The sequence below is a fragment of the Polypterus senegalus genome, chromosome 16, assembly GCF_016835505.1.
Source record: "Polypterus senegalus isolate Bchr_013 chromosome 16, ASM1683550v1, whole genome shotgun sequence".
NCBI classification, from domain to species: domain Eukaryota; kingdom Metazoa; phylum Chordata; class Cladistia; order Polypteriformes; family Polypteridae; genus Polypterus; species Polypterus senegalus.
Window position 1 is genome coordinate 58799168 of NC_053169.1, and position 14583 is coordinate 58813750.

Here is a 14583-nt window from a genome sequence, read left to right on the forward strand (position 1 = left end):
TGCAGCCGTAGCTGCCGGCATTGCATCCTGTATATTTCACCAGCACCGAGGCTCTGGAGACAAAATAAACAGTGTCATTTTCACTTAAGAATAAAAAGCATAACATGAATATGTGCAATTCTTCAAAAGGAAAAAGTAATAAATTCTTCAAAAGGAAAAAGTAATAAATAAAAAAAATAACCCATGATGAACTCTGTTTCATTTACAGTGCTGTTTATTTTTCTCTCATTTGTTTAATGTTAAAAAGCTTAATTTCTCGATAGCTTTATTATCTAATCTTGTAAATGAGTTCGTGGAAGATCTGGGTACATTTAATGAGATTGCAAATGCATTGTGAAGCAAATTACAGGTCAGACGGAAAGTGTCTTTGAAAGTCAATTATTATTTTAAATGCTGCTTTGCCTGCACACTTGAGCATTATTTGTTTAGTGTAGCATTACTCTTTGTATAGTTTTTGTTGCTACTTTTCAGAAGATTTTAAAAAGATTTTACTTATACATATCTTTTGACAAGAATACTTTTTGTTTACATGCTCTTTTGAAATTCTTACTTTCATTTATTTTTTGCAAACTTAAACTGTGTACATTTCTGAAGACCAACACAACATCAGCAGTGTACAAAATGTGCAAAGGAGAAAATACATCTGTTTTATAAAAAAAAAAAAAGTGTAAAAGAAAAATACATTTTTATATAGTGGCTCTTACCATCTCAAGATGCCTAACACAGAGTAGAATAATTGTTTATGCATTTCTACAATTAGTGCACTGTCAGGTTATGTGACTGACTCGGTCAGGGGTGTAGTGTGAGGTACCTTTTTATCTTGGGTGTGGGACACACTGTCTACAAAAACAAATATATTTGGCAGATTGTTGTTGAAGGGTAGCAGCCACAAATTCATACTGCCTCAAAGATGTATTGCATACATTTAAGATCTGCTGAAATAGACATTCAGGAAACAGTAAACTTATTTTACAGTTCTGCAGTAAGTTACCTTCTGGGAATAAGAACCCATTTTAAATAAATGTCCATACAATAAGGGTATACTTTAAATAATTTTTGAATATCCAGTCATTGTAAATATTCTTTTTGTATGGAATGTAGCCTCTGGACAAAGCACACTGTGACTGCTTCATTTAACACTGGCTCCTTTCTCTTTTCTGGGAATTTCTGACCATTTCCTCACACTTTAGTTCCCCTCAGATGTTTTGTGTGTGTACATTCACCCAATGACTGCATGAATTTTATTGTTCGTATTCCAGTTGTCCATCCTACATTCCCAAATATCAGCTGGTAAGGTTAACTGACAACTCAAAATTGCCTTTGGTCCTGTACAAATGTGTGTAAGTGTGCTTTACAGTGGACTGGTGCCTTGTGTCAGATGCTGCCGGGTTTTAGGCTTTGGCCCTTTGAAAGTTATGTTACATTTATGCACTTTATTGTTTATTAAATATATTGTTTGGTTTATTTCACATCTCTTTCTATATACACATACTTGTATATATATATATCTATATATATATATATATATATATATATAAAATCTAACCTCTGCCTGTCTGTCTGCCCACTTTTTACAAGAGAACTACATAGCAGATTTAGATTGGGTTTTTATTCTATAATTTGCTTGAATATTCTGGTTGATTTTGCGACTTCTTTCATCACACTAAGTTTCATAGTTCATTTGAGGAGGGGGAAATGAGCGGGGCCCTGGTGATTGACAGAGATACGATGACCACGTGATTTTCTTCCCACGCAGGGGACGCTCTCCTGTCAGAGCTGAAGACAATCAGATACAATGCCAACGTTTGACGCTGGAGTGTACCTACCTTCCGCTTGCCCAGAATTACATTTTTTATATTTTTTAATGATTTTTAAAGTTTATCCTGTTTCACTACTACGTGGGTGGCACTGCAGAGGACAGCTAGTATGTTATAAGGACAAGTTAGTTATTAGTCACGTGTCCCATCAGCAAATCAAGCAAACACAAAACACACTGCTGAACAAAGATGACTGCATAGATTAATGAATAATGTGATCTATTAGACCGTCTTACAGTGTTGACTTCAGCTTTATTGTCAGGTGAGGTCTGGCAGTGTAAGACAGCAGTTGTCAGATCTCATTTCATATATATTGTAACAAAGGCGCTATATAGGCGCCTGACCCAACACAGATGAACACGGAGACACATGTAAAATAAATAAACTTTTATTTTTCTTCACCTGTTGGGCACGTCTTCCCCATAATCTCCAGAGGCACAACACAGTCCCAAGTGCACAAACACCAAATTAAACAAAGCACTCTTCTCTTCCTCCACCACTCCTCCCAGGCAACCTCCTCCCGATTCTGGCTCCCCGAGTGGTGGCTGCTGGCCCCTTTTATAGTTCACCCAGAAGTGCTCCAGATGCTCGATTGCCGAATTCCGGCTGCACTTTCGGGTGTGGTGAAAACACTGCCCACAAGGGCTCAGGAGTTCCAGCTGCAGCACCCCCTGGCTGCGCCTGCAGGACCCAACCGGGCTGCCCCCCAACTCCAATTCCCATGGAGCCCTGCGGGAAACCAAGGCATTGCTCCAACCCAGGGGGGCGGCAATCAGGCGTCCAGGGGGAGGTATTGCACAGTCCATGGCTGCTCCCACTGACCATATAATGAAGGGGCATCCCGGCCGGTCATGGACCCCGGCCATCTGCCACTATATATATATATATATATATATATATATATATATATATATATATATATATATATATATATAGTTTATATAATATAATTAATATATAGTTTAACTCAGTTTTACCCTTTTTGATATTCATAATCTACATTCTTTCCTGCAAACTAACTAACAGGAAAGAATGAGCTGAAGAAAAAGTTCTGATATAAGATTGTTCCTGGGATTGAGCAATATCTAAGAAAGGCTGTCATATTTTGTAAAAATCACTGGGTAGATTCCTATTCAGTAGGCTTTATTTCCCTAAATTCAGACAGTATCCTAAAGCCACTACCAAATAAGAGTTCATGAAGGATTCATGTGAGTGAGCTTAGATAGGACATTAGCAATGTGAAAAAGGCAATTACAGTAAAAAAAACTATTCTCGAAGAGTATGCCATTTGGAATAACCCACAAAGTGGTAACAAGAGGATGATAGTCTATCACAGGTTCTAATGTTTCCAGTAGGATAGCCCTCAGATCTCTTTGTGTATCCCGTTAATGGGCAACCAAATCCTTATGGTGCTGAGCTCTGCCTACACATTATTTTCTGTAGCCAGTTTTAGTTTGATAAAGTGTTATCCACTCTATTTACTGTCATCAAAACACTTTTACAACTTAATATTTTAGTATTTACCCAGACAGTCCACTTTGAAGAATTATTTTTTAAGTCATGCTACTTTCTATGATGAAGGTTGTACTCATCCATTTTTATTGTGTTTGGTCCATTACAGGATGACAGTGAGAACGGGGTTTTCTCTTCATTGTAGGAAACACAAGTACACTCACACAAGCCCATTTAGAGACTCCAGCACAAAAACATGCTCAAGCCCACATACGAAAATGTCCCCCAACTGTAATAAAACATTTTAAGCAATTAAGAGATTTGTAGAAAGGGGCAATGACATATTGGATATACTGTAATTTGTTGTTCTTCGTATAAAATTGAAGGATTTGTCTTAAAATACTGTTAGTGACTGAGTTTAAATTTATTTTAGTGTTCTCTTCTAAGCCTTTGCTTGTCAGTGTGATTTTAATAAATACTGCACAAAAGTGATTGTTACTAGATTGCTAGATTATATGCAATTAGCTGAGTCAGGGGCACTTAGATGCATGCGAGGTCAAGATACTGAACTGAGCCTTCTTTTCTTTTTTTGCAGGCAAAGATGAGCCCAGCAGCTATACTTGCACAACTTGTAAACAGCCATTCACCAGCGCTTGGTTTCTCCTCCAGCATGCTCAGAACACTCATGGTTTCAGGATTTACTTGGAAAGTGAGCATGGAAGCCCTCTCACTCCTCGTGTCAGCATCCCGTCAGGACTGGGTGCTGACTGCTCCACCCAGCCGCCCCTTCATGGGATCCACCTTGCAGACAGTAGCCCATTTAATCTGTTGCGGATACCTGGCTCTGTCTCCTCCCGAGATGCACCCAGCATGCGGGAGGGCCGCTTCCCACCAACTCCTCCACTGTTTAGCCCCCCTCCTCGGCATCACTTAGACCCCCACCGCATGGAGCACTTAAGCGCGGAGGACATGGCGCTTGCGACACATCACCCGAGTGCCTTTGATAGGGTGCTGCGGCTTAACCCCATGCCAATGGATCCGCCAGTCATGGATTTTTCAAGGAGGTTGCGGGAGCTGGCTGGAAACACCTCAGGCTCTACACCCCCACTGTCGCCAAGCCGGCCTAGCCCTATGCAAAGGCTACTGCAACCATTCCAGTCGGGTGGGAAGCCTCCCTTTCTGCCTACACCACCTCATCCCAGTTTGCAGTCTCCAGTGGGAAACCAGTCGACTCCTGGCCAACAGCAGCAGCAACCCTCCCTTAAAGCCAAGTCTTGTGAGTTCTGTGGCAAAACTTTCAAGTTTCAGAGCAACCTGATTGTTCATCGGCGGAGCCATACAGGAGAAAAGCCCTACAAGTGCCACTTGTGTGACCATGCCTGCACACAGGCCAGTAAGCTAAAACGCCACATGAAGACGCACATGCACAAATCTTCACCAATGACTGTCAAATCCGACGATGGCCTCTCAACTGCCAGTTCTCCAGAGCCAGGCACCAGTGATCTTATGGCTAGTGCCAGCCGTGCCCTCAAGTCTGTGGTGGCCAAATTTAAAAGTGAAAATGACCATGGCTGCATGATCCCAGAGAATGGCGACGAGGAAGAAGAGGAAGAAGAAGAGGAGGAGGAAGAGGAAGAGGAGGAAGAAGAGGAGGAGCTCATGGAGAATGAAGTGGGAAGAAATGACTATCACTTTGGCCTCAGCCTCGAGGCAGCCCGTCACCATGAAAATAGTGGAGGGCGTCATGGTGGAAGTGGCGATGAGGAAGGTCTCCCACGTTCGCTGCCGGAAGTCATGCAGGGCATGGGCCTGGCAGCGAGCATGCAACACTACAGTGAGGCCTTCCATCAGCACAAGCGCGGTGCGCTTTCTTCAGAAGCCGAGGCACAGAGGGACATGTGTGATGGTGACTCTGTCGCTATGGAATCTGACAGGATAGATGATGGTTCCATAGCAGCCATCAATGGGAGGGGCTCCTCTCCAGGGGAGTCGGCTTCGGGGGGCCTCTCTAAGAAACTGCTATTGGAAAGCCCCAGCTCCCTGAGCCCGTTCTCTAAACGTATCAAAATGGAGAAGGACTTTGATCTGCCTACAATGGCCATCCCCAACAGTGAGAATGTTTACTCCCAGTGGCTTGCTGGCTATGCTGCCTCGCGGCAGTTTAAAGACCCCTTTCTGAGCTATGGAGACTCCAGACAATCGCCTTTTGCCTCTTCCTCAGAGCACTCCTCAGAGAATGGCAGTTTACGTTTTTCTACCCCACCCGGGGAGATGGATGGAGGGATCTCGGGCCGCAGTGGTACGGGGAGTGGAGGTAGCACTCCACACATTGGTGGACCAGGCCGGCCTAGCTCAAAAGAGGGCCGCCGTAGTGACACATGTGAATTCTGTGGCAAAATCTTCAAAAACTGCAGCAACCTCACCGTGCACCGGAGAAGTCACACAGGCGAGAGGCCATACAAGTGTGAGCTGTGCAACTACGCTTGCGCCCAGAGTAGCAAACTTACCCGGCATATGAAAACTCATGGCCAAGTGGGGAAGGACGTTTACAAATGTGAAATCTGTCAGATGCCTTTTAGCGTGTACAGTACCCTGGAGAAACACATGAAAAAATGGCACAGTGATCGGGCCTTGAATAATGATATAAAAACTGAATAGAGATGTATCCATTTCCCCAGGCACCCCCTCAATTCCCTGTAGATTTTCCTCTTTGGTAGTCCCTCGTGATTGCAACAATGGAAGCTAAGGATGTAAGAATTTGTGCTAGTCACCAGCACACCTCGTTTAATTTACCGTTGAATGCATGATCTGTATCGGGGCAATACTATTGCATTTACGCAAACTTCGAGCCTTTCTCTTGTGCAATAATTTACATGTTGTGTATTTTCTTTTTTATTAGACAGCATGTATGGTATTTTTTGGCTAATTAAAAAAAGATGTCCATGGTTGGTTAGTTGTTGAATAAATGTGTTGCTGTTTTCTTGTTCTTTTTTGTTAAAGAAAAAAGGAAAAAGAAAAAAAAAAAACTGCCATGCTGCATACATTCTGTAATACATATCATGTACAGTTTTGTTTTGTAACATGGAGGAAAATAGTCTTTTGTTTAACCCTGTCTGGATGGGCTGCAAATCGCACTTAACAGAATCTTTTTGAAAGACATTTGGTCCATAAAAAGGGGTTAAAATATTAATTGGTTTATTTAAGGAACACAATGAAAGAAAAGTGACAGCCTTGAATTTTTAACAGGAAAAAAAAAGAGTTAAATTTGTACTATCATTTGGTTAACAAAAAATATCTGAGTGCCTTGGATCTATTAAATCTGCATTGGTTAACCTTCCTATCTGTTATAAGCTTGGAATCTGTTTCATACTGGAAGTGGGGTTCTTGGTGTTCCCCAAAAAAATAAAAAGGGTTCTTGAATCAAGCACCTGACCACTGTGGCCACTGGCTACACAATTAAAAAGGATTAATTACAATTTTTAGTTAATCATCATTTAGCTACCTATTATAGCTCTCTTTTTATTACAAACCTTTTAATTAGAATAATATATGCTGTACCACTGTCTTATTTGTGACTGTTTTTATTCATTTTTTGCCTGCTTGATTGTTGTTATTTTTTTCCTGTTTTTTCTGCTGTTCTGCCACATCTTCCCATCTGAGTACAACACTGTAAGTTTCCAATTCAAATTAGCAGTGTGCTGGCCAAGCAATGTTAATGAATTAAACAAGACTTCTATTAACATGCATTTGAGATTTATACCATTGTAATTTTAAATGCTTTCTTTTATATAAGCTGTGTGAGGTTCTCTTTACTTTTATTGTTTATTTTTAAATTTGCTTTAGAGTTGGGGGTCATTAAGGCCAATATGGAGAGGCAGTTTTTAGGTCCTCTTTTTTCAATCCTATCTGTCAAACAGTGATGATTAACTATGAATTCTTTTGCCACACATTATTAAATTTATATAAAGTAAATTCATTTATAAGAGTTACAGTATAGTCTGTACTCCCTAAACATACAAAGTTAAACGTTCATTTTTAAAACACTGTGTGCTATTTGTGTTGACATATAAAATGGATCCTGTTCTTTATTTTTTTAATTTATTAAGCTAGCATCTGCCCCAGTTAGAGTTCACATAGCACTTGACACTCTGCCTGTGATGACTGTATCTTTTTCTTTAATCAGAGGTACAGAGGTTGAGTATAAATAATACTGCTCATATATTGGACAATTAAGTGCACTGTACAATTTTCCCAGTTTACAGGTATACACTTAAGGGAAAAGTTGCTATAATGCTGACATATGAATATGATCTCATTGTTAAGCATTTAAAAGAAGAAATAAAAATAAATACTTAAATAAATAAAAAATAAATAAACAAGTAAATAAAACTTTGCCAGCCATTTCCTCTTAATGTAGCAGTGCTGTGAATGGGAACAGACCACCCTCCTGTCAAATGAATGAGTGAATGAATGAATGAATGAATGAGTGAGTCCTCCTCTATAATTACAGTGCTTTTTTTGTACATTTAAAAAAAGGATAATTTTTCTTAAACACTTCATTATCTTTAGGGAGAAAACTGAATTTAAGGATGTTGTCTTGGTGATGTTCAAGACTTGACTTGTATTCTAAAAGGAACAAAATACAAATGGAAATGATGATGGAATTTATTTGCCTTGGCTGTACACAGCTCTTCAGGATGAATAAAACTTGCAATGGGGAAAGGTGTAAGATTATATATATATATATATATATATATATATATATATATATATATATATATATATATATATATATATATATATATATATATATATATATATATATATATATATATCTTACACACACAATTTATATATGTATGTGTGTGTGAGTGTGTGTATCTATCTATCTATATATACATATGTGTATATATATATATATATATATATATATATGTGTGTGTGTGTGTGTGTGTGTGTGTATATGAGAGAGAGACAGAGAGAACTTAAATATAGGAAAATGCACACTCATGTTGATTCCTATGCTAAACACATTTATGGTCTCTACTTTTTCTGTATTTCTAGAATGGTATTTGAATTAAATGTTCACTTAGTGTAGGCACTATAGTATTTATATTGAGGCTTGTATTTTTAACTGTTGCTTGTTCTCTTAAAAAGGTATCAGTTTACCTTTTTGGTAGTGGAAAAAAACACAGGCTGCCACAGTATATTTTTTTAATTTGGCAGGATAATATAGTGCGAATTATTTGTATGTTTCAAAATAAAAAAAAAAAAAAAACAAAATGAAAAATGAAAACCCAAGTGTGGCATTATACAGCTGAAGGACCATAAAATGGCATCTTCAAGGAATGCTTTCAAAATGTCGCATCAATAGCTGAAACAGGTGGTTGTACATATCTTTATTTTGTTTCCTTCCTGCTGCCATGATGTATGCAGTACTGCAAGCTAATGTTGGTTTGTTCCGTAGTGTGCTTTTTGTCCCTTAACTCTCCCCTTATTACATTCCAGCATCTTAAGAAAAAGGAGAAAAAAAAAAGAAAAATTCATATGCAGTAAAACAAAAAAAATGCATTTTTTTGTTTTTATTTTGTTTTTCATTGCCAAAAACTAAATGGTGCTTTATATTTAGATTGGGAAGAATTTCATATGCAAAGCATATTTAAAAGAAAAAAAAGAAAGAAAAGCCCGCTTGAGTTAATACTTTTTTGTAAGTGGCAAAAATGGCAATGCGGAATATTTTGTTATCAGCCTTTTCTATTCCTGTAATGAAAGCTGTTTGTTGTAACTTGAACTTGAAATCTATCTTTTACTATGGGAGTCACTATTTATTATTACTTAAGTGCTCTGTTGAAAACAGATGCACTGAAATTGATCTTTTTTTTTATTTTATTATTTTTTTAAGATGACCAAAGGTCATTACAACCTGGCTTTTTTGTTGTATTTGTTTCTGGTCTATGTTAAGTTCTATTAGAAAAAATACCACTGTCTGTGTTTTTTGGCAGTTGTCTGCATTATCCTATTCACAAACCCATTTTGTCCCTTTATTGAAAAAAGTAATAAAAAATTTAAACAATATCTGCTTCAATGACTTTGAGTCTTTTTTACAAAGTTCTTTTTCAGAAGATGACAGCTCTGTTTTTTTGGGAATGGAGGACTTCATGAATTCTTTTGTGGCTCTCTGTACAAGCCTACTAGCTGGAGGAATGTGCCACAATAGTTGAAAATAAAGTTCATAGAAGAGCTAAAACTTTTTTTAAGAACTAAGGTATTTTTTTATAATCCATGCATCCACTCATTCAATTTGTAATCCCTTTTTTATCTCAGAGTGAGCTCAAGTTTAGATGGGAATCAGCGCTTCCAATTTAGAGATGCCAGGTAACCTCACAGACACTGAGAGAAAGAACATTTTCCAGAAAATAATCAAGACCGGAATTTGAACCCAGGATTCTGGAGCTGTGAGGTGTCAAATGACACAAAAACTTTATTTAAAAAAGAATTTCTAATGACCCTAACATGCATGTATTTGGGATATAGACGAAAACAGACTAAATTAGACACAACTCATGAAAATGCAGGTAGAGCTTGCAGACATCCGACAAAGTGATATCTAAAAAGACCTCGGCACAGATTCTCGGAGCTGTGAGGCTACACTTCTAACAAGTGTGCTGCTGTATCAAAAGAATAACCTAAGAAAAACAATCATAGCTTGGTAATGAAATCTACCAATCACTAACCTCTAGTGAAACGTATATTGGGATGCATCAATCCACTTTCTGACCCATTTCATATTATTATCAAATGTGTTCTGTTTGAATTAAATAAACTGCAAATATTCTGATTTGAATAATGACAAGTTTGGGTAACAGAAGGACACCAGGCTAATTTTCTGCAAGACTTTGTCTGTTTACCCCATTTCCAAATTTCCATTTTCTCAAGTGTTGGTAACCCAATTTGGCACAAAGATACGCAACATCGTATTTAACAAGTTCTTAAGCATATAGTGTACACCTGCTTTAGCCTTAGGCTGTGTTAATGGATCAGATCTTTCCTCACCTCACCTTACCCTAACCTAGTCATAGCAATGTTAACTGTACTGATGATCACTAGCTGGGAACAGTATAAATATTAAATGTTAAAAGCTAGTGACATACTATACAGAGAATCATCCATCCGTCCATCCATCCATCCATTGTCCAAACCCCTATATGCTAACATAGGGTCATGGGGGTCTGCTGGAGCCAATCCCAGCCAACACAGGGCACAAGGCAGGATTAAATCCCTGGGCAGGGCGCCAGCCCACCACAGATACAGAGAATCATCACGGCTCAAAGTTCAGCACATCTCATTGTCTTGGTTTGGGTTCTATTTTTTTCGATATTGGGATAAATGCATGTTGTTTGCGTACAGCTAGAATTAAAATTTACTGTAAATCTTTATAGCTGAAAGGAGTGTATTGGCTGTTGAATGGAGCTACCACATACTATTTACCCATTGCCTATGTCCACATATGAACACATTTTACAGTAAATAGATCATTTGGTCCATTACTCTTGTTAAGCCATACCATTATTTAAAAGTTTTCATGATGTCCACATCAACTCAGTTGGTTCTAGATTTCCATGACCTCCCAAAAGGATTGGAACAGAGATGAAGAAAACACCAGACAACATATTGAAGTGTAGAAGGTGTAGCTGTAAAGTACCTTTATCAGGGCAGAACGTTACACACAATAATTGTTTGTGTTGAGGTAACAGATGTACACTCTCTTTAAATGAACAAATACCAAATACAGTAAAAGGCTATGTCACACATTTTCCAAAGATTTTCAGTCATAGCCCTCATGTAGATAATCTTAGGGCGTTGGAGGCCATTGGCACCCTACCGTGAAGCCTTTGGCATAATGTGACATACCCAGTGGCTCACTCCAACTAGACCACGACTCGTACTAAACAAAATCAAACAGGCTTGTTTTTATCTTTAGTCATAGGGGTGGGCTTTGTGTGCACGAGAAGTAACAGCCAGTGAATACTCACCTGAATGTACAATGCATAGAATGCAGCAAAGAGGAATTAGGAACACTGAGAAAACAGAAGGGAACCTTGTCTGTCTGATGTCTTTATGTACCACAAATGAATGGGAAAAAAATGCCAAGACTGTGGCTGAACTCAACTTGTGGCTTCTTGTTAACCCTTCATACAGCACTTTCTCTGTTAGGCAGTATGCTTTTGGCTGTCACTAAAAGAGACAAGCACGACTGTACAGGAAAGTTGGCACACAGTCGCAAAATGTGACATGCCCATCGAATTTCAGTTATGTAAACTGACATAGTCTGGTGATGACATCAGCAATTCAGTTGGCAAGTCTGACATACCAAACGACTAGATTTTTAGATCCTCACCTTAGTCCCCGCCATTCTGCAAATTAGTTTATTATTGGTATAGATTTCAATTTTGATTACTTCTCAGAAAGTATACAGTTATTTTTATGGTTGGGTCTCATTTCCAGTTGTGCTTCTTCTCTTATATTTAAGAGTGATATGCTTACTTTCGCCAAATCCTGCAGTGTTATACTTTACTGTGTCAATTCATAATTTTTAAAATAAGGTTACTCAATTAAAAAATAGTCATGATATATTTACACTCCCTAGCTGCAGATTTGTTTTTATAAGCAAAAGCCACTGTGGTGTATATGAGTTTATTGTCTTTTATACTGAAATTATTATTTGCATTACAGACTCTGTTGGGCTTAGTTAGTGGTAGAACAAATATGTAAATAATGCACCCATCCATTATCCAACCCGCTATATCCTAACTACATGGGTCATGGGGGTCTGCTGGAGCCAATCCCAGCCAACACAGGGCGCAAGGCAGGAAACAAATCCTGCACAGGGTGCCAGCCTACCACAGGGCACATATACCCACACACCAGGGACAATTTAGGATCGCCAATGCACCTAACCTGCATGTCTTTGGACTGTGGGAGGAAACACAGGGAGAACATGCAAACTCCAAGCAGGGAGGACTCGGGAAGCAAACCCAGGTCTCCTTACTGCAAGGCAGCAGCGCTACTCACTGCACCACAGTGCCACCCTAAATAATGCAGGTTCTCAAAATTGTATTTTTATGAAACATATACAGCATAAATAGCAAGTTAACTCTGCTTGTCACAAAACTTTGAGTTCCACGTCATTATAAGAGAAGGAGATGCATGCCCTACGTAGATAAAAAACTAACCTTGAAGAAGCCTGACATTCCAAACACATGAGAGTCTATGAAATAATAATAATAGCAAAAAATGTATTATAATTTGCAAGATATTTTTATCTTTTTGATAGAAGACAAAATGCAAAGCATCAGCACAGACAGTTAGGAGAGCCTTCAGTGCAACTTCAAAAAATAGAAAGAGCCAGTTGCTTCAGTCATGACACACCACATTGAATATTCTGCCTTTAAAAAACCTACTGTATGTATTTTTTCTGACTTTTGACGGTGATTTTGGCATTTCTGCTTTGTTCTGATGAAATATATGATTGCACATCTCTGACTGTGTTCTCTTTTCTTTGATCCCACAGAGGCATGGCGGTGCAGTGGTGGGCACTGCTGCCGCACAGCTCAGGTCACCTTTTTTGCCACAATAATCGACCCAGGATAATTGGCAGATGTTTCCCAGCCCTCAGGGACACTTTAAAGATGATTGTACCCTTATAATCCAGTCAAATTTAGTTCAGTTTATCCTTCCCCATTGACTTTAATGCAGTTTGCCGAGTTTGGCAACATTCGCAAACACTTCCGTGATTTCTCTGAACCCCAGGTGAAGTGAACACAGTGGAGTCTGCTCAATACTAATGAAGGCCTTTGTCAGGAGAGGTTTTAAAATGGTCAGTAATGCTCTTTAATCATATTCTCCAGTAAGAGCAAAAATAACAAAATAACTATTCAAGTGTAATATAGCATTTGTTACTTTTTAATCACTAATGCAATTCTCAATTAAACTCACACTAAGACCAGGCTACATTTCACGCACAACCATGGATAATTTTCTGCAAATGTAAGTCACTTCATTAAAAACAAGTTGTATGAAAAGTTATTTTTAATTTTACTAATATACATACACTACATGAAGAGAAACTCACATAAAACATCTGAAGATTAACATTTAGGTATCTAAACTGGATGATTTTAAGAAACACTTTTTAAGATTTTTTCATATGTTATTTATACACTGCTTCTTTCATTTAAGAGGACATAAATCAGCCACATATTCTTCTTGTTCATCACAGGGTACTCTTACACGCTAAATAACATCTTCGGAGGATCAGACCCAAAACATCTAAATAGAAATTTGGAAATTCCATGCAGTGAGTGACCAAGCCAGGAGTTAAATCCAAGGACTCTGGAGCTATGAGGCTGAAGTGCTAACAACTGGCCCCTGTGCCACTCAAGGTATAGTGATCAGCTGTAAGATTTATGACCTTCATAACTGAAGAAACAATGGCATTATGGACTAGAAAATAGCAAAGAGCACGAAGTCAAGTGAGTTACATAATACATAATGATAAAAATAAAATAGGAAATACAGAGATTTAAAAAAAAAAATCTGACTTGCTGTATGTTTTTTAAAGCCTACTGTGATTCATTCAGTGGAGAAAACTTGAGATGATTTCATTCATCATTTTCTTTGTTAACCTGTTTAAATATTAGATAAGCTGGGATGACCTAAAAAACTTGAGAGCAACAGACCTGCTGAGCCTGGCACATTCTTAACAGATGAATTTGTTCTTTTTTTCACTTTTGAAGCACTATTTGATAACACGGCTGCAGTGAAGTTTGCATTGGTGTTTTTTCGGCAAGCAAATCAAATCAAAACATCCAGCTGTGGCCAACTAGGTATACCGAAGAGCACAGACACTTGACTTCAAACCTCAAGGCCTGAAGTATTTTCATAGATTTGTTCCAGACATAATATCAATCAAGTTATTCACTTCACTGAATTTGTTATTTCAAAAAAGAGTTATATTTTATAATGAATATTATATAAATATATTCCAAGACACCAAATAGGCAAAACCATAAATCATTGTCTCTATTGAAGTGAATGGAAGTTTGAGTAATTCAGATACCTGAAAGACTGGACTTGAAGGACAAGTGCATTGGTTCCTGCTTTTCAAAATCATGCCACCTGCTGGATTTCACTCAATTTAAATGTTTAATCAGAGGATTATACTGCCTATATTAAAAAAAAAAATCATCAATTTTTATGCTAATTGTTTTATAAACTAATATGGAATGACAGCCAATTACTCTTTACTCTATAC

General features: G+C 38.1%; 1 protein-coding gene across 1 annotated transcript in view; it reads left to right on the forward strand.

Moving 5' to 3' along the window:
* Positions 1–7885, forward strand: part of bcl11aa (BAF chromatin remodeling complex subunit BCL11A a) — a 111248-nt gene extending 103363 nt beyond the window's left edge. The window contains exon 3 of the mRNA XM_039738790.1: positions 3865–7885. Coding sequence (XP_039594724.1) covers positions 3865–5927 — 2063 coding nt within the window. The 3' untranslated portion in view covers positions 5928–7885. The remainder of the gene's footprint in view (positions 1–3864) is intronic.
* The last annotated feature ends 6698 nt before the right edge of the window (positions 7886–14583 follow it).